The sequence below is a fragment of the Balaenoptera acutorostrata genome, chromosome 8 (genome assembly GCF_949987535.1).
Source record: "Balaenoptera acutorostrata chromosome 8, mBalAcu1.1, whole genome shotgun sequence".
NCBI classification, from domain to species: Eukaryota; Metazoa; Chordata; class Mammalia; order Artiodactyla; family Balaenopteridae; genus Balaenoptera; species Balaenoptera acutorostrata.
The window spans coordinates 113,674,693-113,702,572 of NC_080071.1; the positions used below are offsets into that span (position 1 = coordinate 113,674,693).

The 27,880-nt window shown below is 39.5% G+C and overlaps 2 protein-coding genes across 15 annotated transcripts in view; one reads left to right on the forward strand and one right to left on the reverse strand.

Annotated features, from left to right (window-relative positions):
- The window catches only part of NCKAP5 (NCK associated protein 5), a 1,062,317-nt gene that overhangs the window by 178,842 nt on the left and 855,595 nt on the right, over nucleotides 1-27,880 (reverse strand). For all 14 annotated transcript variants that reach the window (XR_009009050.1, XR_009009051.1, XM_057551412.1 and 11 more), the window contains 2 exons: nucleotides 18,636-18,674; nucleotides 10,367-10,486 (listed from right to left, as the gene is read on the reverse strand). Coding sequence is in view for 12 of the 14 variants with exons in the window: in XM_057551412.1 (XP_057407395.1) it covers nucleotides 10,367-10,486; nucleotides 18,636-18,674 (159 nt within the window). In the remaining 2 variants the exon portion in view is untranslated. The remainder of the gene's footprint in view (nucleotides 1-10,366; nucleotides 10,487-18,635; nucleotides 18,675-27,880) is intronic.
- LOC103005888 (ribonucleoside-diphosphate reductase subunit M2-like) lies at nucleotides 21,615-26,654 on the forward strand. The gene is given in 4 exon segments (XM_057550912.1): nucleotides 21,615-21,633; nucleotides 22,123-22,296; nucleotides 25,228-25,496; nucleotides 25,704-26,654. Coding segments are annotated over 4 exon segments (1,413 nt in total).

Here is a 27,880-nt window from a genome sequence, read left to right on the forward strand (position 1 = left end):
TATTGGATACACAAAATGTGTAAATTGTAACATGAAACATAAAATGTGAGAAGGGAGAAGAAAAAGTGTAAAGTTTTTGTATGCTGTTGAAGTTAAGTTGTTACCAGCTTAAAACAGGATGTCATAAATAGAAGATATTTATGTAAGTCTCATGATAACTACAAAGGAAAAACCTGTAGTAGTTACACAAAAGATTACGATAAACAAAGCATACTGCTACAAAAAGTCATCGAATCACAAAATAAATCAGTAAGATAAGAAGAAAAAAAAAAAAGAAGCAAGGAACAAAGGTTTAACAACACAATCAGAAAACAATTAATCAAATGGCAGTAATAAGTCCTCACCTATCAATAATTATTTTAAATGTAAGTGGATTAAATTCTCCAATCCGAAGACACAGAATAAAATTTTTAAAAATCCAACAATATGCTGCTTACAAGAGACTCACTTTAGCTTTAAAGATACACACAGCCTGGGAGTGAAGGGGTAGAAAAAGATATTTCAAACAAATGGTAACCAAAAGAAAGCAGAGTTAGCTATACGTATATCAGACAAAATAGACTTTAAGCTGCAAATGCTCAAAAGAGACTAAAAAGGTTATAGTATCATGATAAAGGGGTCAGTCCACCTAGAATATATAACAATGGTAAATATTTATGTAGCCAACATTGGAGCATCTAAATATATGAAGCAAAGAGTAACAGAAGTAAAAGGGGACATAAACAGCAATACAGTAATAGTTGGAGACTTTAATATCTTACTCTCAAAAATGGATAGATCATCCAGCAGAGAATCCATAAGGAAACAGTGGATATGAATAACACTATAAATCAAACAGACCTAACAGACACATACAGAACATTCCATTCAACAACACCAAAATACACATTCTTTTCAAGTGCAAACAGAACAACTTCTAGGATAGATCATATGGTAGGCCACAGAACAAGTCTTAGTAAATTTAAGAACACTGAATCATACCAAATCTTTTCCAAACACAATGATATGAAACTAGAAATCAACAACAGGAAAATTCACAAATATTTGATACATGGATTTTTAAAAAAAAATACACTCCTGAACAACCAAGGGATCAAAGAAGAGATGAAAAGATATAAAAGTATCTTGAGACAAATGAAAATGGAAACACAACATACAAAAACTTACAAGATGCAGCAAAAGCAGTTCTAAGAGGGAAGTTTATATGGATAAACACATACATAAAAACAAAAGAAAACTCTCAAATAAATAAACAAATTTTATACCCCAAGGAATTAGAAAAAGAAGAATAAATGAGGCCCAATAGCAGCAGAAGGGAGGAAATAAAAAAAAGAGGAGAAATAAACAAAATAAAAAATAATAGAAAATATTAACAAAACTACAGAGTTGGTTTTTTGAAAAGATAAACAAAACTGACAAACCTTTAGCTAGACTAACCAAGAGAAAAACAGGACTCAAATAAATAAAATTATAAATGAAAGAGGAGACATTACAACTGATACCACAGATGCAAAGGATAATAAGAAACTTCTTTGAACAACTATATGCCAACAAATTGGATAATGTAGAATAAATTGAAAAATTCCTAGAAACAAACAACTTACCAAGAATGAATCATGAAGAAACAAAAACTCTAAACAGACTAAGAATGAGTAAGGAGATTGAATCAGTAACCATAAACCTCCCAACAGAGAAATGCCCAGGACCTGATAGTTCACTTGTAAATTTTTACCAAAGATTTAAGAAGAACTGATGCCAAATCTTCTCATACTCTTCCAAAAAAATTGAAGAGGAGGGGAACATTCCAAAATTCATTTTATGAGGCCAGTATCACCCTGATACCAAAGCCAGATAAAGACACTACAAGAAATGTAAACTACAGGCCAATATCCCTGATGAATATAGATGTAAAAATTCTGAACAAAGTACTAGCAAACTGATTTCAACAGCTCATTAAAAGGATCATACAGCAAAGTCAATTGGGATTCATCCCTTGGGCGCAAGCATGGTTCAACATACGCAAATCAGTAAGTGTGATATATCACAATAATAGAATTTTAAAAATCCTATGATCATCTCAGTAGATACAGAAAAAGCATTTGACAGAATTCAACATTCATTTATAATAAAAGCTCAGCAAACTATGTAGGGAAGGAATATACCTCAACATAATAAAGGCCATATATGATAAGTCCACAGCTAACATCATACTCAGTGGTGAAAAGATGAAAGCTTTTCCTCTATCAGGTACAAGACAAGGGTGACCAGTATCACCACTCCTATTCATCATGGTACTGGAAGTTCTAGTAAGGGCATTCAAGCAAAGAAAATAAATAAAAGACATTAGAATCAGAAAGCAAAAAGTAAAATTGTCTCTATTTGCAGATGATGTGATTTTATATAAAGAAAATGTAAAAACTTCATAAAAAACTTTTAGATAATCATGAATTGAATAAAGTTGCAGGATGCAAAATCAACATACAGAAATCAATAGTGTTTCGATACACTGACAACTAATTATCTGAAAAGAAGCAAGAAAAACAACCCCATTTATAATAGCATCAAAAAGAATAAAATACTTAGGAATAAATCTAACCAAGGAAGTGAAAAGTCTCTACAATGAAAACTATAAGATACTGATGAAAGAAACTGAAGATGACACAAATAAATGGAAAGATATCTTATGTTCATGGATTGGAGAAATTAATATCATTAAAATATCCATACTACCTAAAGCTGTCTATAGGTTCAGTGCAACACTTATCAAGATTCCAGTGGCATTTTTTACAGAAATAGAAAAACAATCCTGAAAATTGTCTGGAATCACAAAAGACCCTGAATAGGCAAAGGAGTCCTGAGAAAGAAGAACAGAGCTGGAAATATAACACTTGCTGATTTCAAACTGTGTTACAAAGCAATCGTAATCAAAACAGTATGGAAATGGCATAAAAACAGACACATAGGGCAATGGAACAGAATCAAGAACCCAGAAATAAACCCATGCATAATATGGTCACTAATATTTGACAAGGGAGCCAAAAATACTTAATGGAGAAAAGACAGGCTCTTCAATTAACAGTGCTAGGAAAACTGGATATTCACAGGTAAAAGAATTAAACTAAACCCCTATCTTACACCAGTCACAAAAAATTAACTCGAAATGAATTAAAGGCTTAAATGTAAGATATGAAACCATAAAACTCCTATAATAAAAACATAGGGGAAAAATACCTCCTTGACATTCGTCTTGGCAATGATTTCAAGGATGTGACACCTAAGGCTCAAGCAACAAAAGCAAAAATAAACAAATGGGACTACATCAAACTAAACAGCTTCTACACAGCAAAAGAAGCAATCAACAAAATAAAAGGCAACTTACAGAATGGGAGAAAATATTCTCAAACCGCACATCTGATAAGGGGTAATATCTAAAATAAATAAGGAACTCATATAACTCAATAGCAAAGTATCAAATAATCCAATTAAAAAGTGGACAAAGGACCTGAATAAGCCTTTTTCCAAAGAAAATATTCAAAGAGCCAACAGGAACATGAAAGGGTGCTCAAGATCACTAATCATCAGCAAAATGCAAATCAAAACCACATGAGACATCACTTCACACCTGTTAAAATGTATTATCAAAAAAACAAGAGATAACAAATGCTGGTGAGAATGTGGAGAAAAAAGAGCCCTTGTACACTCTTGGTAGGAAATGTAAATTGGTGTAGCCACAATGGTAAACAGTATAGAGGTGCCTCAAAAATTAAAAAATAAAAACTACCATATGATCCAGCAACTCCAGTTATGGGCATAAACTCAAGGTAGATGAAATCACTATCTCAGAGAAGAGATTATCTGCCCGGTCATGTTCACTGCAGCATTTTTTATAGTAGCCAAGACGTGGAAACAATCCAAGTCTCCACCGATGGATAAATGGATAAAGAAAATGTGATATATATGATATGTATTTTATATATATATAAGATATAAATGTATTTTAGAGATATATTTATATATTTACATATATATGTAATAGAATATTATCCAGCCATAAAAAAGAATGACATCTTGCCATTTGTGACAGCGTGGATGGACCTTGAGGACATTACGCTAAGTGAAATAAGTTGGACAGAGAGAAGTAAAAACTGCATGATCTCACTTACACGTGGAATTTTTTTAAAAAAAAGAACTCATAGAAAGAAAGAACAGATTGGTGGGGGTGGGGAGTTGGGGAAACTGATAAAGGGGATCAAAAGGTATAAACTTCTGGTTATAAGATCAATAACTTCTGGAGATGTAATGTACAGCATGGTGACTCTAGTTATTAATACTGTATTGAATATTTGAAATCTGCCAAGAGATCTTAAAAGTTCTCATCACAAGAAAAAGAAATCTGTACATAGTGACAGACATTAATTAGACTTATTGTAATGTCCATTTTGCAGACACTATAAAACTCCTAGAAGAAAACAAAGGCAGAACACTCTCTGATATCAGTTGCAGCAATATCTTTTTCAATCCATCTCCCAGAATAATGGAAATAAAAACAAAAATAAACAAATGGGACCTAATTAAACTCAAAAGCTTTTGCACAGCAAAGGAAACCATAAACAAAACGAAAAGACAACCCACAGATTGGGAGAAAATATTTGCAAATGACGGGACCAGCCAGGGATTAGTCTCCAAAATTTACAAACAGCTCATGTGGCTCAATATCATCAAAACAAACAACCCAACCACAAAATGCGCAGAAGACCTACGTAGACATTTCTCCAAAGAAGACATACAGATGGCCGAGAGGCACATGAAAAGATGTTCAACATCGCTAATTATTAGAGAAATGCAAATCAAAACTACAATGAGACCAGTCACAATGGCTGTCATCAAAAAATCCACAAATGGGCTTCCCTGGTGGTGCAGTTGTTGAGAATCTGCCTGCCAATGCAGGGGACACGGGTTCGAGCCCTGGTCTGGGAAGATCCCACGTGAAGCGGAGCAACTAGGCCCGTGAGCCACAGCTGCTGAGCCTGTGCGTCTGGAGCCCGTGCTCCGCAACAAGAGAGGCCGCGACAGTGAAAGGCCCATGCACCGCAATGAAGAGTGGCCCCCACTTGCCACAACTAGAGAAAGCCCTCGCACAGAAACGAAGACCCAACACAGCTAAAAATAAATAAATAAAAAAATTTAAAAAAAAATCCACAAACAATAAATGCTGGAGAGGGTGTGGAGGAAAGGCAACACTCTTGCACTGTTGGTGGGAATGTAAATTGGGGCAGCCACTATGGAGAACAGTATGGAGGTTTCTTAAAGAACTAAAAATAGAGCTACCATATGACCCTGCAATCTCACTCTTGGGCATATATCTGGAGAAAAACATGGTCTGAAAGGATACATGCACCCCAATGTTCACTGGAGCACTGTTTACAGTAGCCAAGACATGGAAGCAACCTAAATGTCCATTGACAGAGGAATGGATAAAGAAGATGTGGTACATATATACAATGGAATATTACTCAGCCATTAAAAAGAATGAAATAACGCCATTTGCAGCAACGTGGATGGACCTAGAAATTGTCATACTGATTGAAGTAAGTCAGACAGAGAAAGAGAAATATCGTATGGTATCTCTTATATGCGGAATCTAAAAAGAAATGATACAAATGAACTTATTTACAAAACAGAAACAGACTCACAGACTTAGGGAACAAACTTATGGTTACTGGGGGGAAGGGACAGTTACGGAGTTTGGGATTGACATGTACACACTGCTATATTTAAGATGGATAACCAACAAGGACCTACTGTATAGCACAGGGAACTCTGCTCAATGTTATGTGGAAGCCTGGATGGGAGGGGAGTTTGGGGGAGAATGGATACACGTATATGTATGGCTGAGTTGCTTTGCTGTGCACATAAAACTATTACAACATTGTTAATTAGCTATATTCCAATATAAAATAAAAAGTTAAAAAAATATATTGAATTAAATGTTAAGCCATCAAAGTATACACTATGTATTATGAATGGTGATAATATCTGTGGGAGGGTAAAATGCAACATTCAGCATAATTGCTGCCCTCAAGGAGATTCCTATTTAGGTGAAATGAAAGTTAACATGAAATCCCTAGTTATGGGGGTTGTCCTGCATGACCTCCACCATCAGTACCATGTGACTCTAGGATGCCATAATTGCATATGAAATTAAATAAAAAAGATGCAATGAACGAAAAATACATCAGAAGCACAAAGAGAATTTTAAAATCGTCTCATCTCATCTGAAATAATATAAAACAAAACACTAGCAAAAAAAAGTCAACGCTCTCAGAAGTGACAGCAAAGTTTTACACCGTGGTTCTAAGCTGTCAGATTCTCAACTGTTTGTGAGAATAATCTACACTATAACATTCTTTTCTTTCTATCTTGGCCCAAGGATATGAGTATAGGACCCCTTTGAAATATCAGATAAAAAGGAGAAGAATAAACTGTGTTAGGCGGAAAATATGAGAATAATGTCCTATCAAGATGACGATAACACAGGTGTCCAAAGCAAGACAAGAGAAGAACACACAGGAGAGGGGAAAATCTTGGATGCCACAGATCAAGAGGCTTTCAGAAATGTGTAAATATAGTAGGCTCCTTACTGCGATTACACTGCAGAAGCCCTCTGAACTGATCTGAGCACAGGTGGGCCCGTTAATCAGAATGTCTGTCAGAGTACAGAATCAGAAAAATGTTCCTCGTGTCCATTTGTATTCCATGCAGAGGGAGCACAGACAGGAAGTGAAAGGGAGGAAGTGGACCCTGACCATGGATTTAAATCCCCAGTCTGTCAATTACCACTGGGTGACACAGCCTCTTTGTGCCTAAGTGTCCTCATCTGTAGAATGGGTATAGAGATAGTTCCTACCTGACAGCACTGTAATGGAGATAAATTGGTGAACACTATAAAGGTTGTAGAACAGTATCTAGCACTTCTTTTTTTTGGTAGGGCCAAGGCTGGATTTTTTGCCTAGGGATCATATTATTAGAGTCCTCCAATGTCTTTTTTTTTTTTTTTTTTTGGCATCAAACACATGCTTTATGCATCGTCTATGATTTCTAGGTTTTGTTTTTCTTAATAGCGGAACAAGAACTTAAAACCACCTGAGAAGCAATTTGCAAGCAGAGTGCCTCTACATTTAATACAATTTCCCATCGCCCACATTTTTTTTTTTTTTGCAGTTACACACCTATATTTCATTTGATCACAGACATTTTTAGGGAGGTGCCTTTATAGTGTTTTTGAAGCATTCAACTTTGTCTTATAGAAACAATTCTTTTTGCATCACATTTCATCAGTTTATAAAGTAGTTAAAAATTGCATAGTCACCGTGACAAGTACTAGTCACGTGAACATACTGAGTTACAAACATAACTCATTCATGGTGGAAATTCAACTCAACTGGTAAGAGAATTAAGTACTCTTAGTAGAGAGTTTCAACTGGTTGTCAATGTTTGGTAAATTGAGAGTGTAATCTAATATACTTTATAAGAGGAAATGGTGAGCATTGGTTAATCTGGCCAGTGAGTTCAAATAAGGTTAGTTATAGACTCCGGTTCCGTTAAGAATGTTACTTTTAGATTTTATTTGCTATACTGGTTTCTTAATCCATTAGAATTTAGCTCAAATTATTGATTTTAATATGGAGGCCCTTATTAATCTGATTTGTTTCCACCCATAGTCCCAGAGATGCTTTTCTGGAAACTGGAATCAACAGAGAAGTTTATGGCCATTCTTAAGATTTTAAATTTCAGGTTAGGCTTCTTTTCTTTCCCATCATGGACTGGTCCCCTTTGTAAGTTCCCCAGAATCTGTCAACGAATCCTTAGAACTATCTCTTTTTGTTCCTCCTATATCAGAATTTGCTAAAGAATATCCATGTAACCTCTTATTCTCTGTTTCTGAGGGACAAATAATTAGCTATTTCCTATAAATTATTTTCTTTTCTACTACTTAACAATGTATCTACTAAAATCACAATGTGTTCAACAATCTTCTTTCTGTATTTCTCTTCAGGTGGCTACTTCGATTGTAGAGAATCATTAGGCTGTATTCAGCAGATGACAACTAATGCAGTTTGTTAAGATACACAGAAACCTACTTAGAAATGTTCTGTACTGAATCTCCAGTTCATGGGCAGGAGCTGTAACATCTCTCATCCTCGGGACCAGGTACACTGGTGGGTTTGCTGGGCTCACCAGACACACCCTCAAACAAACTGGGCTGGACCAGCACGGCTGCATAGCTCCAAAGCCTCCACACAAGACAGGAGACATTCAGAAGAAGAGGCAGGGGTATGAACCTCTCTTAGGTGTATGTCAAATAACTCCCCAACTTGCAGAATGAATCTGGGTCATTTATTCCTTATTCCATTCAGCAAATAATTACAGAGCTTCCACAGGTGCAAAGCAAGCTCAAACTGCTTTTACTTTAGCCAGTGTTCCATGATATGTATTCGTGCCACCAGAAAGTAAAAAAATCACAGGTCATATAATGAACAGACCACCTGAAAAGCCAGCAACTTTGTCTATGACTGTGAGCCCTTAGATGTTAGAGGGCAGGCATCATCCTTGCTATTATTCTACCACACAGAACTACTATCAGCCCATCTTTTACAAATTCCATCTAAATTAGAAGGGCTCCTGGAAGTGAGGTCTATTTGGGGAGAAACAGTGTGTTGGCTGGAGACACCCAAGGAGTAAACACTGAGTTCTATTGTTAGCGCAGACACCATCCCCTGCCAGTTGGACACGTATTTAAGAGATTTGTGTCAGCCAGTGAAGAAGCTTAAAGATCTATGGCACATGTGTTTACTGTGGAAATGAACCATCATGATTCACACACAGGGACTGCAGAGCCTTAAAAATTGTTCCAGAAAAGCCTCAAGTTAAAACACGTAAAATGGAAAAATTCATGAACATGCAATAGCTGTCAAAAGCAATTACAATACTGGATCTTGATTATAAGAGAGCAAATGAGATACAACTTTTAACAGATGCAAGATTCTCTCTGACCAACATTTATCGTGGCCAGGATCAGGAAACAGAATAGAGATAGATGATTTTTTTCCCACACAATTTATGAGTCATAAATTATGAATTATGAGCTAATAGATAAAGCAGAGAGAAAATTAATTTAAGAGATGAGATCTATTTTACAATTCAGAGAGCTCTTTCCTTTTCATCGGGGGCAGCGGCGGGGGGGACTACATTTTGATGTGTGGTTTTACCAAACATCTTTCTTTCTCTGAAATGAACTGCAATTTCTCATTATTTCCCTGAGGAATCAGGGAAAGATGTTTGTGCCAAAGTTCAGAGGGTAAGTTAGCAACACTGTCTCAACCATCTGGAAGAGTGCTGAACTTTCTACCATGATGGGAATGTTCTATACAAACACTGTCTAATATGGTAGCTGCCGGCCATGTGTGGCTTTTCAACACTTGAAATCTGACTAGTTGGACATAGAAACTTAATTTAAATTAATGTTTAATTTCAATAGCACCACATGGCTAGCGGCTACAGTGGTGACAGGCTAGTCTAGAGGGTATCTCTGTCTTTCCCCTTTCCTTTAGTCAAACAGACCAGGCAGCTGGGGGTTATCCTTTGCAAACTTGGAGCTTGTTTGAGCAAATATGCACATTAATAGCATTTAAAAAAAATAGGAAACAGCAAAGATCAGCCTCCAAGACCCCTTTGCCAATCCATGTGTCTCCCTGCAGTCAGATATATTTTCTAGTGCTTTCTTGGGGGCAGCTTCAAAATGATTCAAATGGTTTGCCTTTCCACGTCTTTCCCTGTTATGAAGGCAACTGAGTTTGGTGAGAACGCTTAGACGAAGAGAACCTGTAAGATACTGAGGCGGAGTGGAGGAAGTATTAGGCTGTGAGGAGGCAGGCTGCACAGAGAGAGATACGAAAGCACAACAAACCCCAGCTGTAGTTTTGCTTACAGAGAGTTTGGAATAAAGAAATGTACTTCGGCATCACATAAGACTCTGCCTTGCTTATCATGCAGTGCAAGACTACTAATACTTGTCCCCAAAGCAATCAATTATTTGCTGACTCCATTCCCCGGTTTCACTTGATACCTCTGATTGTTTCCTTTTACCTGTTTATTATTTGTTGATGCATTTCTTTATCAAAATTAGATTTAAAGAGTCAGACATTTAAGAGATATTCAATTTTAATGACATCCCTTGAGAGGGGAGAGAATGGAGGTTCTGATGCAATATGTCTTGCCCATGGAGATAGTGGTACCTTTTGAACTTAACTCACTTCTTGTCAATAGCATTTCAGTAGCAAAGTTTGTCTTGCACAGAAACACATACCTGGAGGAGCAGATCAGAAGTTGGTCTGACTCGCTGTTGGAAAAGGATGCTTAGCGTTCGATTCTGTTGTTCCAAATCAAACACTCTTGTTTTCAACTTTACACATTCCTCCCTTAGATCCTGCAACAAACACATGGAAAGAAAAAAAAGTCTATTACCGTAAGACACTTTTGCGTATTATCACTATATTTCATCTGATATTTCAGGCACATTAGTAAAAAATAGTATTTTAAGCCTTCAAGCCCCCCAGAAATAGATCACACACAATGTTTTCTTCCACAGCCCACTGTTGGATAGAATTATTATGTTCAGGGAAGACCTACTTAAAAAAAAAAAAAAGCACCTTGAAATCAGAAATGCATTAATCTAGCATGCTATTTTTGAACATGGTAAATCTCAGCAATGTAAAGTCAATTTAAGTTTCCACCTATATATTTGGCTTTTTCACTGTCTTCATAAAAGCAATCATAAAGCACAAACCACAGGACAATGTTTTTACAGTGAACAGAGATTTGATCAACGAAAGAAACTATCACTTTTGATGGAAGCTTCCTCTGTCATTTGTGGAAATGAGTTGAAATTCTCAATGCGGCTGCTAACTGAGTCAGTGGTGCATTTAGACGGAGTGAAGCAACTGTGAAGTGAAGGCTTATAAGGCCACTTGAAACTTGCCCATCCTCTGAACTAGTGGATTTCCATATCTTTTGGGGTGTTCTGGTCTTAGTGTTGGGGAAGAAGTAGAAGAACCGTACCTCGGCATCCCCTTAGAGCAGCTCTTTTGAATAGTTCAAACACCAAGGAGAGCTCTTGCCCAGCTTTCATGAGGGGAGCTGATACGTGGGAGCTTTAGGATGCTCTAGAATCCCACCCAGGAGCTGCCTTCCAAGTTAACTTGTGATAAAGATAGTACTTATACTGACACGCCTACACCCTCTTTGGTGGGGTTCAAGGAACACCAGGTAGAATAGAGCCCCAAGGCAAGGTTCTTCAAAAGCTGACCCTTTTCTACATTTCAAACTTTATCTTACACTATTTCCTGATTTGAAAAAAAAAAAAAAGGTTTCTGCTCTTACCCTGCTCTTACCCTGTTCTTTAACAAGGGTCTGCCTGTTCTCGAAAGCACTGGGCATTCTGCCTCCTTCCCCCTCCCCGACCTCCCTTTTGTTTCTCATCCACCTCCTCCTTCCCGTCCAAGTTTGGCTCTTCGGTTGACATCCAGTTCAAATTCTGTCTCCTCCCCGACGCCTTTATCTGGCATCCTCCACTTTTATCTGCTCCCTTTTCTGAACTCCAGTAAGCCCTCAATGCCTCTTCTATGACATTTAGCTAATGTGAGATACTGCTTTGTGTTGATTTGCTTTCATGCTCTGGACTTATCTTGTCAATTAGATGACACATTCCTCAAAAGGCATGAGAAGATACAGAAACACCAGCACAGGCATATTGTTCCGACATTTTTCCTTCACCACCTAGCACAGCACCCCCCAGAGTAGTAGGAGCTCGATAAAATTGTGTGATGATTTTGTTAAAGGGGTTAATGATGATGAGTTCTATTCTCTAGTGATGGTGTGATAGAGAGAGTTTTACGTTTCTCAACACCGCTAGTGTGTCTACCTGTGTATGCTGAGGTGGGGCAGCTACAGGGCTCACCTAAGGCTCTGCAAGCAAGACAGGGTGCCAGCCCACAGCTCTGCCCCCCAGGACCTAAACGGCAGTCACGACGGTGAGTGGGCCTGCCCCATACACAACCTCGTGGCAACCTCAGTGTGCAGCTAGAGAGAGAGCTAGCTTCCGAGGCTTCACCTGAGATGCGTCATCATTTCCAGGCTTATTCATTCTATTTACAGGAGGCAAAGGGACAGGCGAAGCTATAGCTCACTGCACAGCTTACCCTCACCTCACCTTTTTAGCTAAATAAGGAAGCTTATGCATAGGATGTTTTCAACTGATCGCTGCCTACAAATGCAGAGCAGAGCAAAGGAATGCCATGTCCAGACGAGGCACCAGGGTGCAAGCTGTAGGAGGGCAGCGGCTGTAAAAGCAGGGCAGGGGGGTGTGTGCACACCCGAGCACGCATGCCATTTAGCAGAGGCTGTTTTGGGGGCCTAGGCACTGCTCAAATTAAAAGGCTAAATTTGCTGTCTTTATTTAGAATTCAACCTCTGTGTCTCGCTAATGCTAATTTTTGTTCTTAGCATGTATGTAACACTCCCTGCTCCCAAACACTAATTGTTTTCACTACTGCTAATTAAGCAATTAATAAAACTTGACTGTGAGGTAAATAAATATTAATAGTACCTATTGGGTGGGAAAACACAATCATTCTCACTTGCAGGGGGAGGGATGGAAACAGAAGCATATGAGTGTGGATTTGCAAGGAGAAAGGAGACTTGTAAGGAATACCAGCAACAGTTTTTAGCAGCAAAACTGAGAATAACTTGAAAAGATTCTTCAGATGGGTAAAAAAAAAAAAAAAAATGAAAGAAAAAATATCAATATATTCTAAAGCAAGTTCTTGTACCAGTGCCCAAACTTCCATGGCCATTACTATTACTTAAGGCAGTAAAAGTTCATTAGCAGGAACGCACTTTATCGACCTTGAGAACCATTCATCACTCGTGGCTCATCTAGATCAGCACAGAGCAGAGGGGGAAATGGAGGGCTTTAGGAATGTGACACTGCTCTTACAATCATCGACCAACAGAAATGAGCTGGACAGAAAATGTGTAGATATAAAAGAATATTCTGTGTTGTTTTAACATTCTTGTTTTCTTCACTCAAGCTGTGGATGGTAAGTGATGCCAGACAGTCCTCATCCCAAGAAACTGTAATCAAAGCCATGTGTGTGCCCACGTGCAGACACATAAACACAGCCAGACTGGATAGATGGAAAGAGAGAGAGGAAAACCACAATTTCCTTGACTACTAGGCAGAGAGTGTCAGCGGGCTGTCTGTGCTTCCCCTGGGCTCACAATGAGAACCCACTAACATAAAGGCCCATATGACATTTTGAGGCTGGGTGAAAGAGCCACTATTCTAATGCTGTCGATTACAGAGGTGAGAACTAGACTATGCCCCTCAGGTAAGGCATTAGAAACTAAAGAACTCTCCTGTTTAGAGGGCAGCCTCTGAGATCATAGCTCCCAACAGGGGCTGGACCATCTGTCCTCATCCACAACCTTTTTTTTTCTCTGCTCCCTAGTATGTCTCAGGCCTCAAGGGGAGGACCCCTCTGAAAATATAAGGTTGTGTCTTTTGAAAGAAAAAAGGGGATGTGTTGTATAATGTTATCAGGAAGAAAAAATGCCAAAGAGTTGACTACCTTTCATCTCATGTAAGCAAGTATAGTGGTCTTTGGGTTCAAGGAAATAGCCAAACCTGTTTTCTTTGCAATCTGCATGCCACTCTCAATTGAAATAAAGTAAGGCATTACAGCTGGATGTGAGAGGAAAATATCCTGAGCAATGAGATGATACTGGTCTAAAAGGGCCCTGTGCATCTTAATGATCCCAAACCATAACTTCCCTGGAGGATCCACACATTGTACTCCTGACAAGTTTCACCTGTGTTTGGGGCTGAAAGAGATTCTGGATTCACTGCTGTGTAGTAGCTATGGAGTATGGTTACTTTATGCATTTAGAGCAAAACCACTGCCAGCTCCAGGTTAAAGGAAATTTAGGGGAATGCTGGTTGATTAGAAGCTCGATATATACTGATATTACCACTGGAGTATTGTTGGAAACTATTTAAATCTGACTTTATCATGTAAAATGATATTATACTGGTATTCCTATTTCAGAGGCAGTGTGTATCATGGCAATACACTGGATTGGCAGTTAGGAGGCCTGGGCTCTGGTCCTCACTACCCACATGACCTTGAGGAAGTAACTTATTCTGGTTACGCCTCAGTTTCCTCACCTGTAAATGTAGCTTCTGCACAAAACCAGGCTTTCAAGACAAGGCATGCCTCAGCTGCTTCATGAGATGGCTTGTCAAGGGCCACTTGAATCCTTCCCTTAAGCTTACTGGACACCACATCCACCAGCCTCTCCCAGTCACAACCCTTCTCAGTGTCTGTCACTGATATATCCCTATCTCTTCTAAGAATGTTAATACTTCTGTAAAAAGAAAAGCCATTACTGGAAAAGGCTGGTCGCATCTCAGACCAACCAAGGACCTCAACATCAAATACTTAAAAAGGCAAGACAGGTAACATAATTGTATCGCTGAATCAGGCCAGTTCTAATCAATAGGAAGTGGTGAGTCTCGTGGCAAACTGAATACTGCAAGCCTTCATCCAAAAGGCATTCGGATGAAAACATTCTTAATCTGGGTGATGGCTAAACAGTTTATGTCAGTACAGTGAATTGAGCCTATTACCAAAGCTAGTTGACAAGCTCAGGGTTAAATGTTCACTAAGGTCCCTGGCAGTTGGGAAATTCTGGGGTCCAAAATAAGACTGATTCTGAGAAAGCTTGATTTGGAGAAAGCTCCAAATTTACAGTCACTTTTGACTCCACGCATGTCAGATCCTGGACGTCCTTGCTAGCGAGGAATGGCGATGCTTCCAGAAGTTTTAAGAAATCTACTGGCTTCCTTGCGCTTTTGTTTTATTTCCTGCAATCGGATGTAACTAATCATTGGGTTTCAACCCACCTGTTGATTTTTATAGCATCTCTTCTGCTTGCTGAACTACAGTGGGGATAAACAATAAGTGATTGAATGGGATTGTGGAGGCCGAATGGTACAAAGGGTAAGGGCATGGAGTGGAATGCAATAACCCTAGGTTAACATAAGGGCTTTGGCACTTCTAGCAATTGGAACTATGGGAAATTTATTTTCGTAGTCCTACCTCACAAGATGGCAGTGAAAACAAAACCATTCAGTGCATTTAAAATGCTGGACATGGGGTCTGACTCCTTGGAAGTGCTAAGTAAATATAAACAGACTCTCTTCAAGGAAACCAGATCCTACCCACACCATTGCTACACAAGTGGACACAGATGGTCTGATCACACCTCCTACAAGGGAAATATGTAGGAGTTGGGAGTTCTTTTAGCTTCAAGCTACAAAATTGTGTTCTGCTGCTATCTGGTTGGCTGTATTGCTAGATTCCACCATACAAGGGCCTTAATCCATGTTGGCAAATTAAAAAACACCATGAATATTTGGTGATTCTAAAGAACATGAAGGTAAGGCTGAGGTTGTTGATATGCTGGAAAATAACTCCAGGGAAAAATGCTTTTCTTCCAAGTTTGGTGTTAGTGGCAAAAAAGAAAAAAAAAAAAAAAAAAGAAGAACCTAGGAGAGTAACATTTTCAGTGAGTGTAACTGTCTTAATGAAGATAAAATATATTTCAGACAAAAATATGAGTCTAGCTCAGGTTATTGATTTCACTTGCACTTCTAGACTTGGACCTATGATTTGGAGGCATAAGTGGAAGTGAGCTGGGTTTAATATTGTCATTTTAGCGTTATTGATCTAAAGGAGGGACAGTCACCTCTCTTAAGAGAATTCGCAGATTTTTGAGATAAATTGAATTACTTGACTAGGACATGATATGTACATTTAACAGAAGCTGCTAAATTTATGGAAATAATTTTCTTTCTAACAGTATTTGGAAAGGAAATACACTCTGTGACTTCAAGATGCTTATCAGAGCCAATTCCTGGTATGCCAGAAAAATACCTTTTTGGTTGCCCAGGGAGGAAGATGTGAAGTCATGGCAGATTTGCCTTTGTGTCATAACAAACGATACAGTCCAAAACTGTATGGTTATGACTATAATTTCACCTCAAGGATTTTATGTGTGTGTGTGACTTGGATAAATCACTCAAGATTTGTTTTTTACTCTGTGCCAGCTACATCCCTCTTTAGAATTAGGTTTCTCATCTGCTTTTGGAGTACATTTTATTTCCTATATTGTGCTCTTAATTACAAAGAAATTTTTGTCTTTTTGTAGCAATTCTACAGTTTCTAGAAAAACTGGGAAGTGCATGTTTCTGCAGAACATGATTCTTTTGGAATCTCTGAAAGCTCAGGCATCTTTGCCTGCTTCACAGTATCCCTGAGGTAGGCTATCTCACAGTAGCACATCTTTTTGTGTCTTACTGCTTAACTGTACCAAGGCAGATTTATCTGTTTACTAGTTACTACTTGAATTTGTGTAGCTATTTTTTGTGGCTGAGCCTGAAAGGTCCCATTTTCCTTTATATTGTACCAGACAGCTTTCTTGTCTCTTTCCTGAGGCACCATTAAAAGAGACAGGCATGAGAAGTCTTTCAACAGTTACACACAGAGCTGCAACAGTGCCCCTTCATTCCTTAGGTTTGTAATTAAATGAGTGTCGAGTTTCCAACAGGAGGAAAGCAGTTGAGAAATTAAAGCCTTTGAAAAAGAAAAGGCATTCAAATACGTTGTGACAGAAATCATGAGTTGCCCTTCAACATCTGTTTCGACCCTTCTTCTACAATAAGGTGACAATCAATTTTCAGCTGGGCACATACCCAGAAAAAAGACGCCACTGTCAGCTTCCTTAGGTGTGGATGTGTGATTAAGCTCTCTTCATGGAGATGTAAGTAGGGAGGTGTGAAAACTTTTGGAAGCTTCTCTTAAAAGACAGCTGGTGTGTGTCTTTTAGCCTCTTCATTTTCTTTGGCTTTCATTTCTTCCTGATGGCTGAAATGTGGATGTGATCACTGGAGCTAGAGCAGCCATTTTGGACAATGAGGTAACCCTGGAAATGAAGGCCACATCCTGCAGAATAATAAGATGGAAGTCAGGATGCCAGGGACCCTATCAACTTTATGGAGCAGAGTCATCATACCAGTCATGTACTGCCCACCTGTAGATTTAGATCTGAGAAATAAATAATTGATTTTATTTTATTTTATCTGATTTAAGCCACCATTATTTTGGATCTCTGTTACTCACAATGGAACCTAATTCTAACCTAATAAATGTGCTCAAATCTCTCTATTTATGTAATGTTAATGTCAAATCTGAACCAGTTAAAATCATTTGTAGCAGGAAGCATGATATTTTGACAGAAGGAGTTGGGGGAGAGAATCTAGCAAAAATATTATTCTAATGCCTCTATAGTATACATTTAAAATAATATTTATTTAAGCACCTTTATGAGAAGTAGTCAACCCCTAATAAAATTGTTTTCAATTAAAAAAAATCAAAATGTCGTAAATGATTTTGCTCTCCTTAGCCACATCCTCCTGAACATGCCACATGATCTAAGACTTTCTTTTAAAGAGGAAATCTATCTCACAGAGAGGTAACTCAGAATAAAAAAATTTGAAGGAATCAGAATTTAGCCTCTCAGACACATCATGGAAGGAGACGCCAAAGGTTCAGTAAAATTCACCAAACCTGCCAAATTTGGGCAACTACCTGCATTTACCCACTCTACCCCAATAACATGATCTGAAGGCAGAATAAGAAGATGACAAAGGAGAAGGTATAGAAATTTCATGCTGAGAAATCACCATTTGTTGTTTTCCCTAACTTTATGAGGAGTAATTGACAAATATAATTGTATATATTTAAAGTGTAAAACATGATAATTTGATATACATTACATGGTAGAATGATTACCAAGATCAAAATTATTAACACAATCCATCACCTCACATAGTTAATTCTCTTTTTTTATTTTGTGATAAGAAGGCTTAAGATCTACTCTCAGCAACTTTCAAGTATATAATACCACCATTTGTTTTATCTTTACCACAAACCTGTTCCTGGGGGAACACCTCTATATGTTCCCTTTTATAGGATGACCACAGCGATTCTGGGAGGTAGACATTGTTATCCCTATTTTACGGAAGAGGAATTAAGGTCCAGAGAAGTTAAATATAAACTTCCTAACCTCAAAGATCTCTTGCTGAGTTTTAGGCATCTGTTAATGCTGCGCATCACAGGCTATTCATTTTATAGGAGTCAGAGGAATCCATCAACTTATTTAATGTTTGCATTTACTAAATAAAAATGATAGGTTTGCTACTCATCTGGGTAGGCCCATGGAAATCTTTCATCTTCAAAAGGCTTTCTATTACTTTCCCAAGAGTTTAAATTTTATGAATCTATTGGTCATTGATGTTACTGCATATGCCATCTAAAATGCACACAATTTTAACCTAAGTGAATAAATAGAAAAGTATTGCAGCTATCAATCATAGTTTCTGTTAGTTTGACAATGTGAGTTCCAATCTATTCACATAAGTACTTTGAAAATAACAAAGCCAGAAAGTGACCTACCTTTTGAGTGAGCAGAGCTTGCACAACTTGGTTGGCTACCTTTAAAAAATAAAGAAAAGAGTTGCCGTTTATAATAATGAGACTTTATATGCATGGACTCTAATTTATCAATAAGTTTCCCACAGCTTACTATAGCTAATTAGCTCCTCATTTTCCTCTTTCCTCTAGCTCCAGAGGACCTGATTCTTTTCATAATAAGCCTTTCCTTCTAGGTAATACTTCGCTTTTTCCAAAGGTGACCTTGTTGCTAATTAAGATGGTTAGGCTGGAAAGATCATTCATACCTTGACTCTCACATTTCCATATTTGGAAAAGTAATATCCTTTCATATGTAAAGTACTTTAAGAAGGCTAAAAAATGATACAGTGTAAAACATGATCCTAATTATCTGTATACAGTTTCTACACTGCTGATTTACAATGTCCTTTGCCTCTCCTTCCTATTCTTTTGCTGTGTGACTATTTCACTACTTAAAATTACTTGCAATAGGGGTAGGTGGAATGGTGGAGAATAGGGGCAACTCATTCTTTCCTATACGCCCTGCTTTCCTACTCCACATTTTCTTTTACACCATCTTCTTGTCATTGTTACCTGTGATAGAGTCTGATAGTTGTTTACTCTATCCCCCATTTGCCCCTTCCTCCTAAGTCACAAACCCTGATTTTTTGGCTGGACACATCCAAATACATTTCCCTGACTCCCCTGTCACTGTGTGATAAACTTCTGGCCAATGAGTTATTAGCAGTCTATTTTCTTGGACTTATAGACAGTTTCTTATAAAAAGGGGGCTCATCCTTCTTTCTTTTCCTAGCTGGGATATGAAAGTGATGGCTGGAGCTTCAGCAGCCACCTTGACAATGGAAGTCACATACTAAGTATTTTGGGGCAGAAAAATAGGATGAGCCTGGTCCTGATGATGCATGGAGCTGCACTGTCTATCTCTGAACCGGTATATGAGAGAGAAATAAAATAGGCACTGTTATGTTGAGTTTCTTCTAATATACAACCAAATATAATTGTCACTAATATATTACTAGAACCCTAATTTTCTTCAGGTATCAGGCAGCTTGTGACAGAAGGAGAAGCTGGGTCCCTCTCAGCCCAAGGAGGTGAATCTTGATTAATCTAAGCCAGTGTTGGTTATTCCAGTCCCTTTCAGCGACTGGCTTAGGAGTGGGCATGTGACACAATTCCAGTTAACGGCCATGTGAAAAACCAATAACATGTCCATGATATTTCAAGAATCTGGCATTTTCTCCAGATAACCATTCATCATTTCTACATGTATTTATACTAAGATTTCTTTTTCACCTGCAGGTTTCAAAAACACTTCACAAAGAGTCACTAAACTTCACCACAACCTTGAAATTATGTACCCATATGGCTAATATTGATAAATTTATGGTAGATAGGTGAATTATGTGGAATTTTTTAGTCAATACATACATAAACTATAAACATTTAGTGTGATAACTGAAACTGACAGCATTAAAGACCGAGTCAGGATATTTAAATATCTTAAATATAAGGTATTTCTGTTCATTCATTTATTCGATATAAATTTGCAGAGTATCTATGATTGGGATGTGTTCTTTCATTTCAAAGAGAACATAGCTGGTAGGAGGTTGGCAAGAACACAATTATAAGTGTGATAATCGTGTAATCATGTAATCATATTGGCAATTCTCACATTCAACCGAAGGCTGAGGACCACACTTTTATCTTCTCTTTCTCTTGATAACAAATGTATTTTTGATGAGGCTAAACTGTGTGTCCTCATTTCTCTGTCTAGTATAGGGGAACAGATTATGGTAAAAATGTTTTCATGGGGCTTAATTGTTTCTTAACTCAATATTGACAAAATAGCATATCCTTAATGACAGTGGGCCACCAGTAAGCCTCACTGAAAATTAGAATAGAGGCTGCAATCAACTTGTGGTTAGCAGACATTTACACCACAAGCAGTAAATGACTAGAATCAGATTACCTATAATTGGTTCATTGAACTGTATGCCCAAGAAGGATTCTTTTCCCTATCAGAATCCTTTTCAAATTTATATTGTTGACATTAAGTAAAAAAGAAAGGCCTTTCATTGAAACTAACTACAGTTTTGAAGAAAAAGTATTCTTAGGTATTTTGCTTTTTAGTCCAGCCCAGGTTAAAGAAGCATATCTAAGAACAATCCTAGTCCAAAATAAATCATATCTTCCGTAACTGGTGCTGTTACGTCTTCCTTTTTTACTTTATTTATACATGATCACAATGGTGATAAATGTTATTCGGCCGGCACAAATTGACCAATAGCATAATCTTGAAAATCTTTCAGTTTTTAAATGTTCATTTCAATTTGTAACTGCGAATTTAAAGTCAAACTGTATACCATCTATTTTATTCTTGCAAATTAAAAAAAAAACTGCAGAAGAATTGAACTATTCATGCTGCTTAAATCAGGAACAATGTACCAAACTTAATTTATACCATAAATAATTTAATTCTTTTGGATAGCAAACTTTGGATTTGATTTACATTCTCATAAAACTGCCTAATATCAATGTTTTCTTTTCTTCCTCCGAACTGGTCCCTCACTTAAACCAGTCTGTGGCACAGTGGTCGCATAAAATAGCTCTCTACATGATTTAGCAGGAGTCATAAACGAATACCTTATCTGTAAGAGCCTGCAGGAGTAAATAGGTTATATCTTTGCAACCCAATATGTTTGCCCTATAGGCTTATAGACTCTATCTCTGATACAGTTCCTTTTGGCACGTACTTTGGACAATTGTTTGCTCTACCTGAAAACTGAACAAAGATATACGAATGCATTGTTTCTTTACCGACTGACATGGGGTTCTATTACCCAGAAGGGCTCACAGGTTCCTTGCAGAAAAGCAGGCAGGAAAGCACACGCTTTCCTTGGTACTGTCTATAAAGATAGTTTCCTGGGTTTTGTTACTACTTGTAACAGCTCAGGTTCGCCGATGCATCAACAGAACGACTGTTTGGAGCTCGTGCCTGCAACCTCTAACATGTTCACAAGATGATCCCTGGAATGGGCCCCGGCCCCCATCATAGCATCCTGCCCTTAGCACTCGGGTTGCAAAGAATCACACCCCGGCAGGCCCAGCTAATGAGAACAAATACCTTCTAGTGTCAGCTGACAGCTTTCCTCTCCAAAGAAAGAAAAAAGACCAGCTGGGCTGGGCCATGGGGGCCTGAGACACACTGAGCAAAGGTGACGGTCCTTAAGCCCCTGGCTTGTTTGACAACCTCCCTTAGGCTCTTTGTGGAAACCTCTGTCTTTGCATCTAGGAGAGGAGCAGGGGTGTGGGCAGCGGGGGAGCAGGGCAGGAGGAACAAGGGTGCCAAGAAGAGCGGCCAGGGTCATCTCTCCTTTCCTCTCCGTAAGAATTCTCTCAGACAAGCCAGCTCCTCTGACACTTGGCTCAGCTGTGACCCACACACATCTTTGTTCTCCTTCCCTGTCAGATGTAGAGGGATCTGGGGACGTGGGGGGAGGGCAGAGAGAGGAGAATCAGGGCTGCAGAGTTGTCTGTTACTTTACTGCCAAACAGTCCCTGAGGCTGAATGAGTTTATTCCAGAGGGAGCCAGTTCTCACCACATCCTGAAGACGGTGAGGGACGGGGTCCAGGGTGGGGCGCGTAAGGTACTCAGCAGACACCATGCTTAACTGTCCTGTCCTCCTGCGTGGTGGTCCTGCTCTCACCCTTTTATGTGCTACTTTATCACGCCACGCCACTGTCATGTCAGCAAGGTAATTAAAAAACCTGGTCGCTAAGGCACGCCTTTTGGGAAATGTGCTTTGGAGAAGTCTTCTCTGCTTCTGCGCTTGGTTTATTGTAGGAAGGCAGCTGGGGGCAGGTGGGAGGAGCACTGGGGCAGAATCACAAAAGAGACCTGGGTTCAAATACTGCCTGTGTTGATCATTCACTGATACGTATGGGGGTGGGGAAGCAAACCTGATTTTTCTCATCTATCAAGCAGGGGAACTGTCTGCCTCTTAAATTGTGAAAAAAAGCATGAGATGATAGACATCATCAGAGAAACCACCTTGGGCAGTACCTGATCAAAAGCAGTCACCCCAAAAATGTTAAATCTGAATCCAGTCATTCAAACTTCAGAAACTAAAACACATTTTCGCAGTTAAGGAAGGATGGTTTGAGAAGAAGGGCTTTTATTTGTAAAGGGATGAAGTGTGTGTGTGTGTGTAAAATGCATGTATAAATAAAAATCACTAAGCACCTATATTATTTATTTACTCCGTAAAAAAAAATCCTGTAAGACCCTGGGAGAGGGGGAGATTTATATATGGGATTCCAGTGAAAACTAATTTGGAAATTAATTTCCTGCGGATAATTCCCATTCATTCATTTAGTTACTCAACAAATATGCATTAAGTGACCCAGTCTGGGTCAAGAATTGTGCTGGATCTTGGAGAGATAATGTTAACTAGAACATAGGTGCTGCCTGTGGTGATTAGCGTCTAGAGCAGGTACAAGCAGTAGATCATCTGTTGATTTTATGATCCATTCATGAAATGAACATGAAATGGACATCGGAAGCATGTGAGAGCCATAAGCAGGGTCATCTTCCTTCTACATTTATCAAGATACTGATTTTAAAGATGACTGAGGTTCCCAGATGTGGGCGGTACAATGACAATATCTGATAATGATTCCACAATCCAGTCTTGCCATATAGCATAGGAACCAGAAAGAAAAGGAAGAACTGTTTTTAACCTGCTTCTGCCTTTAGTTAGCCTTGGTTTAAAAGAAATTCTGATGCTTTTTTCTTTTTTTCTGAACTACACCCAGAGGTCTGCTTTTCCCTGCCCTTGTGCTCTGAAGTGTAGAGCACGGAGAAGTCAGAGAAGAACTCAAATACTACGGCACCCTGGCTGCCTACGAACGCTGGTCAAACTCAGATGGCCTGACGGGGAGGCAGGTGCAACTTCTGTGTGCAAAAGCTTCGCCTGGGAAATTTGTTCAAACTGCCAATTTTCTCACCCTACATTCTGCTTAAGAGTAGCTGAGTGAGGTCAGAGAATCAAATTTTTAGCCATCGAGACACATCTTTCTGATGCAGAAGGGGTTCAGAAACACACTTTGAGAAACACTGGGATAGGGTGTATTTTTTGCTCAGACACTGTTAAGGAATTGGAAATAACTCAATTTCCACATGGGTCCATGTGGCTCTTCTACCATCACAACCAGTTTGGTGGAGCTTTCATCCTCTTACGGATGCTTTCGGAAAATGTCCTCTAAAGCACACATTCAGAGACATAAGGCTAGTGGTTCTTAATGTTGGCTGAATATTATAAGCCCCTGGAGTGCTTTAAAAAATTTGAATACTCAGGCTCCACTCTAGAGCAGAATCAGATCAGAGTCTCTGAGGGGCGGCGGCAGCCAGTGGTTCCTTTAAAGCTCCCCAGGTTAAGTGCAATGTGCCAGTAAGAGTGAGAACCACTCACCTTTCGAGATCTCAGACTTCACCTGCTCCAGCTCCTTCTCCTAAAGATGCCCTTTCAGTTCTGCCCCCTTCACCGCCCGCCCGCCCTCCCACTGCTCCGTCTGCCCTTTGGTGACTATGCTGTATATTCTCCCAGACCCAGCGTAGCCTGTTTCCTCTGTGAGTTTCCCTCGCCTCCTTCCTCTGGGATTAACCACCCCCTTCGCTTCTCCTGCTAGGCTGGGGGTACCTTGAGATCCCAGGGCCTGGGCGAGGTTGATATCCCATAAAGGTTTGGAGGACACAGCTGAATCCATCTAAAAGCAAGGCAGCAGTTTGAGGAGACGGTATGTGTCATTATCTTCTCTACTTGAGAATAAGTTGGTCTTAAAGGAACTAGCCAAAGTGATGCTGAGAAAAAAGAGCGCTTCACTGCTTGCCAGCAAGCTGTCAAACAGCTGGACAAGGAAGCCAGATACAAACATATAAACCTCCAACGCCCCCCACCCCCGCCAAAATCAAGATTGGTCCTTGGTTTTGCTTTTGTATTGCAAGGCAAGGAGATGAGGGGTTGGGTGGAAGTAGAAGTGGTGGTGAAGTGGCAATGTGTGTGCATGCATTTGTGTGTGAGTATCTATGGATGTGTGTCTGTCCCTTCTGAACAAACACACCCTTTTACTAGAACACATAGAGGGCGTCTCCGACTCCCAAGTGCTTTCCCCAAATCCTCAATATGTTCTTCATTTCCCAGAAAATAACAATCAGTACAGAAGGGATTGAAGAACACTTCAAATTTACATTTTATCCACCGGTCTATGTTTTATGAAACCCATTAGCAAGGAAATAACTTACATGAGGCCTTACCTTGTTAGTTTGTCTAATTAGTATAAAAAGCCTTGAAAAGAATTTCCAGTTGGCATTATTACTACATTCAACTAGCCCTTTGAGAGTGTTCTCTTACAATGCATGGAAATGGACTGTCGACCCTCATGCAATTAGTTACAAAACAACAGGCATGTGTAATCAGGGGCCGGGATTCATGAATAAAAAATATTTGTGCTGCTCAGAGGTGGTTCTTTATTGCAGATCACCTCTTTGGCAGCAGTTAAACTTTTGCAATTAAGAACGGAGGGCCCAGGACCCGCACACAGCCCCACCTGGCGTCCCGCCCGCCACCGTCACTGGCCTGCAGCAGCATCTCCTCCGGCTCTCGCCTATGAAGGGGCTCAGGCTGGCCGACAAGGAGGACACTCCCCCGTCCCACAGCGGGACCCGCGTGCTGGCCAGCAAGACCGCGAGGAGGACCTGCCAGGAGCCCGGCGAGTGGAACCCTAAGCTATCTGCCCCCAGTGTGGAGGACTAACCACTTCTGAAAGAAAACCCCCGCCGCTCTGTCATCTTTCCTATCAAATACCGTGATATTTGGCAGATGTGTAACCCCCGCCGCTCTGTCATCTTTCCTATCAAATACCGTGATATTTGGCAGATGTGTAACTCCCGCCGCTCTGTCATCTTTCCTATCAAATACCGTGATATTTGGCAGATGTGTAACCCCCGCCGCTCTGTCATCTTTCCTATCAAATACCGTGATATTTGGCAGATGTGTAACCCCCGCCGCTCTGTCATCTTTCCTATCGAATACCGTGATATTTGGCAGATGTGTAAGAACGCTGAGGCTTCCTTCTGGACGGCTGAGGAGGTGGACCTTTCCAAGGACATTCAGCACCAGGAAGCCCTGAAGCCTGAGTAGAGATATTTCACTTCGCATGTCCTGCCTTTCTCTGCAGCAAGTGACGGCGTAGTAAATGAAAACCTGGTGGAGTGGCTTAGCCAAGAAGTTCAGATTACGGAAGCCCATTATTTCTATGGCTTCCAAATTGCCATGGAAAACATACATTCGGAAATGTATAGTCTCCTCATTGACACTTACATTCAAGATTCCAAAGAAAGGGAATTTCTCTTCAACGCCATTGAGACAATGCCTTGTGTAAAGAAGAAGGCAGATTGGGCCTTGCGCTGGATCGAGGACAAAGAGGCTACGTACGGAAAACGTGTCGTAGCCTTTGCCGCAGTGGAAGGAATCTTCTTTTCTGGTTCTTTTGCATCGATATTCTGGCTCAAGAAACGAGGACTGATGCCCGGCCTCACATTTTCCAATGAACTTATTAGCAGAGACGAGGGTTTACACTGTGACTTTGCCTGCCTGATGTTCAAACACCTGCTACACAAACCTTCGGAGCAGAGAGTCAAAGAAATAATCGTCAGTGCAGTTAGGATAGAACAGGAGTTCCTCACGGAGGCCCTGACAGTGAAGCTCATTGGGATGAATTGCACTTTGATGAAGCAGTACATCAAATTCCTGGCAGACAGACTTATGCTGGAGCTGGGTTTTAGCAAGGTTTTCAGAGTAGAAAATCCATTTGACTTTATGGAGAATAGTTCACTGGAAGGGAAGACTAACTTCTTTGAGAAGAGAGTAGGCGAGTATCAGAGGATGGGAGTGATGTCCAGTTGGACAGAGAATTCCTTTACCTTGGATGCTGACTTCTAAGTGAACTGAAGATGCGCTCTTATTTTGCTGATTTTTCTTTTTTTCTTCTCATCAAAAGAGAAAAAAATCAGCTCCTTGAACTGTATTAACCAGCTACACCATAAATTGCCCATAATGTTCATTATGTTCATTAATGTTCATTAATGGCATCTTTAAAATGTTCATTAATGTTCATTAATGGCATCTTTAAAGCTGTGTAGCTACCTCAAAATCAATCCTGTTAATGCTAGTGGGGTCACCTAGATTGAAAGCGTTGACAAAAGCTACTCGGATTCTTACGAAAGATCTTGTCCATGTTTGGCTTTTGCAAGGAGGCTGGCTGTACATGACTTCCCCCTGGCTCTTAACAGCACCTTCCTGGGCCTCGAAGTGTGGGGAGTCAAGCGAGTTTGATCCAGCAGGACTAAACAGTTACTACCACAAGGCAGTAGGAAGACATCAGACTCACTGCTTCAGATTTTAAAGTTTACTTATGATTTGTATATAAAACTGGCACTTTACACACAAATAAACATAGTTTGTACTGTCAGAGTGAAGGCTTGATTTAACCTAAATTTGTTGGTTTCTATACCAAATACACAAGTATTCTATTTACCACTAATGGGAGCCAATTCAAGATTTACTAGGTGATCAACGTAGGTTAAGCCTGTGTAAACTAAGGGTGTTATTTTTATTCTTTCTTTGCTTTGATGAATTGAAGAGCTTTTTAACTCAATCCTGTGCACACTTAGGTATCAGTATCAGCCAGGTGGTACCACACAGAACACAGGTTGGTTTTGGGTTCTGTAGCCCACGTCGAGTATCGCGGGATAAGAGGTGTGGAGACAGGAGACTCTTAACTTAGGTCATTAGGAACTGAAGTGTGATCCGGACTCACTGTGGGTAACCTGGGAGTGCATGAGGGGCGGTATCATTTAATTTCTCAAATGGTATGTTTCCCAACCTCAAGTTAGTATGAAAGATCCTTGAAGAGCCTTCTTAGCTGGGATCCAAGATATTAACTTTGTAAATTGGTTTTCAAATCATCCTTGAATGAAAGGACCCACGTAAGATCTTTCTCCTATTAAGTGGTACAACCAGGACTGAAACTGCTTCTCCTAAAAGTTGAGTGTTTATTCTGATTTTGTTTAATTTGTGTGTAAGTAGGTACTGGTGACTTAACCATTTGTACTTTAAAGTTAGAAAGTTGTTCTACTATATGTTTTTTAATATTATATCTGTAGTTC